Raw genomic sequence first — 3,175 nt, 5'->3', positions numbered from 1 at the left:
CTCTCAAGAGTATAACTTTCTTTCATAGGCAGGAAATGTGTAGACTTGGACAATCGATCAACTATTACCCATATTGCATCAAGACCTGTTGGTGTTTGGGGTAACATCATTATGAAGTCCATTGTTATATGGTCCTATTTCCATACAGGTATTTCCAAGGTTTGCAAGCTTCCATAAGGTTTTTGGTGTTCAATCTTTACCTGCAGGCATGTCATACACTGCTCAACATACACAGTTATGCTCCTCTTTAGTCTTGGCCACCAGTAGAACACTTTCAAATCCTTGTGCATTTTATTGGTGTCTCGGTGTATTGAGTAACGAGACCTGTGACTATCATCCAAAATGATCTTCCTTGTATTCCCATGGCATGGCACCCATATTCTGTTTTGAAAACACAACAACCCTTGATCATTCTTTTCTAAGTTGGCAAGCATCTTTCCTAATCCTTCTGCCTTCATGTGCTATGCTTGAACAGCCTCTGCCTGATATCTCTCTATCTCCTTATGAAGGTCCAAAGATAGATTTATGCTCATTGCCACAGCTTTGATAGTTCCACTTTTCTCTTTGCGGCTTAGAGCATCAGCTACAACATTAGCTTTTCCTGGATGGTAAAGAATTTCACAATCATAATCACTTACCAATTCAATCCATCTTCTCTGCCTCATGTTGAGTTCTTTCTAAGTAAACAGATGCTGCAGGCTTTTATGGTCTATGAATATCTTGCATCTGGTCCCCAACAAGCAGTGCCTCCAAATCTTTAGTGCAAAGACAACAACTGCCAATTCCATATCATGGGTTGGATATTGCTTCTCATGATCTTTTAACTAGCGAGATGCACAGGCCATTACTTTTCCCTTTTGCATCAACACATAGCCCAAACCCAACTTGGATGCATCACTGTAGACAATGAAATCTTCTGTTCCTTCTAGTAAAGATAGGATTATGCACTGTAGAGACGGTCCTTTAAAGTTTGAAAAGCCTTTTGTTGATCCTCTGCCCATTGAAACTTGAAATCTTTGCGGGTCAACTTGGTTAGAGGTACAACTATTTTGGAGAAATCTTGGATGAACTTTTTATAATAACCAGCTAATCCAAGGAAACTTCTTACCACAGAAGGCTTTTGTGGTGCCTTCCATTTCTTTACAGCTTCAATTTTAGCTGGATCCACCTTGATTCCTTCTTTGGAGATGACATGACCCAAAAACTGTACTTCTCTTAACCAGAATTCATATTTGGACAGCTTAGCATATAGCTTTTCTCTTTAACAGGCTTAAGATCAAATGCAGATGCTTTGCATGCTCTGCCTCAGTCTTTGAGTAGATAAGGATGTCATCAATGAAAACTATCACAAATTTGTCAAGGTATTCTCTGCACACTCTATTCATGAGATCCATGAAAGCTGCTGGTGCATTGGTTAGTCCAAAAGGCATAACCAAGAATTCATGATGTCCATACCTTGTTCTAAAAGCTATTTTAGGTGTGTCTTCATTTCTGACTTTCAATTGGTGATAACCAGATTGTAGATCAATTTTTGAGAAGAAGTTTGCCCCAACTAGTTGATCAAACAAATCATCAATTCTAGGCAAGGGATACCTGTTTTTGATTGTGACTTTGATAAGTTCCCTGTAGTCTATACACATCCTATTTACAAATAGAACTGGTGCTTCCCATGGTGATGTACTTGGCTTTATGAACCCTCTATGAAGCAAGTCCTTTAGCTGAGACCTCAACTCTTTTAATTCAGATGGGGCTAGTCTGTAAGGAGCTTTTGCTATAGGTTCAGCCCCTGGTGTGAGTTCAATTTTGAATTCCACATCCCTGTCTGGTGGAAGACCAGACAGATCATTTGGGAAGACTTCAGGATATTCTTTGACAACAGGAATAGATTATGGTTCTGCTATTTCTCTGACTGTATCAATCACATAGGCCAAGAATCCTTGGCACTTCTTTTTCATACAACTGTGAGCCTGTGATACTGATAGAATACTGGGATGATGATCCTGGTGATCACTCTTTATTATGACTGTTCTTTTGCCTGGAAGCTCTATTTTCACTCTCTTTTGGTTGCACAAAATGGATGTCTGGTTACTGGCTAAACAGTCCATCCCCACCACTACATCAAATTCCTTCATTGGCATAGGGAACAAACGGATGGGTAGCTTACAACCTTCAATAATGATGGCATAATCTTGGTATACAGAAGCTACAGTTTCTTGACTGTTTGCAGTCTCAACTATCAGCTTTATATCAAGTAATATTGGGATCATGCAGGCACTTTTAGCAAGTAAAGGAGATACAAATGCAAATTTTGCACCTGAATCAAAAAGCACCTTAGCACATACTGAGTTGATTGAGAAAGTACCTGTTACCACATCTGGTGCAGCTTCTGCCTCAGTTTCAGTCACTTGGAAGGATCTGCCTTGAGCTTTACCAAATCCTCCCCTATTAACACCAGGCCTTCTTCTGTTGTTTGGAGCATTGTTTCCCAAAGTTAGTTGTGGTGGTTTCAGCTGTGGACACTTGTCTTTAACATGGTCTGATGAATTACAATGGAAACACCTTCTGATCTGCCTACAGTATGTTGAGGTGTGCCCAATTTCTCCACAATTAAAACATTTCAATGGTTCAGGTCTGCAGCTACCTTGATGAACCTGTTTGCATCTTGGGCAGGCTCTCTCCATCCGTCTCTGTATTGGTTTTTTGTGGAATTTAGCACCCTTTGATCCTCTGTAGCCAGTTGAGGATCCCTCCCATTTTCTCTTTTCTACAACCTTCCCTTCCTCACTCCTATTCTTATTCCTTTCAGTAACCTCTGCAGCATCAACTGCTGTAGAAAAAGTGGTAGGATTCATAGCAATCACCAATTATCTTATTGAGGGCTTAAGTCCCCAAATATACCTCTCCACTTTCCTTGCTTTAATAGCAATATAATGTTCAGCAAACCTGGAGAATTCAATAAACCTTTATGTGTAGGCTCTGACTGCCCCAAAGCCCTGCTCTAGTTTGAGGAAATCTTCCTCCATTTGCCTGATTGCTGTTTTAGGACAGAATTGCTCTTTAAATCTATTCACAAACTCTGTCCAGAATAGGTTCTGCAGCATATCTGATCTGGCCAAAGACACCACTTCCCACCAGAACACAGCATTAGACTTCAACATAGCAACAGCAAATCTGA

General features: G+C 40.3%; 1 protein-coding gene across 1 annotated transcript; it reads right to left on the bottom strand.

The window, feature by feature from the left end:
- Window positions 1-461: 461 nt before the first annotated feature.
- LOC112503551 lies at window positions 462-2,852 on the bottom strand. The gene is made up of 3 exons (XM_025107571.1): window positions 1,988-2,852; window positions 1,682-1,867; window positions 462-601 (listed from the first exon to the last, which is right to left on the bottom strand). The coding sequence occupies exons 1-3, from the start codon at window positions 2,850-2,852 to the stop codon at window positions 462-464; spliced, it is 1,191 nt and encodes a 396-aa protein (XP_024963339.1).
- Between the last annotated feature and the right edge of the window lie 323 nt (window positions 2,853-3,175).

Source organism: Cynara cardunculus, unplaced genomic scaffold, assembly GCF_001531365.2.
Source record: "Cynara cardunculus var. scolymus isolate 2C unplaced genomic scaffold, CcrdV1 Un_Scaffold_3223, whole genome shotgun sequence".
NCBI classification, from domain to species: Eukaryota; Viridiplantae; Streptophyta; class Magnoliopsida; order Asterales; family Asteraceae; genus Cynara; species Cynara cardunculus.
This window is presented reverse-complemented; position numbering and strand designations above follow the sequence as displayed.

Coding starts and splice junctions, on each gene's coding strand:
- LOC112503551 (XM_025107571.1), bottom strand. CDS start 2,852: ATGAATCCTACCACTTTTTCTACAGCAGTTGATGCTGCAGAGGTTACT. Junction 1,868..1,987: donor TCACCAGGATCATCATCCCA/GTATTCTATCAG, acceptor CTGTTGTCAAAG/AATATCCTGAAGTCTTCCCA. Junction 602..1,681: donor TAGAGGGTTCATAAAGCCAA/GTACATCACCAT, acceptor TTTACCATCCAG/GAAAAGCTAATGTTGTAGCT.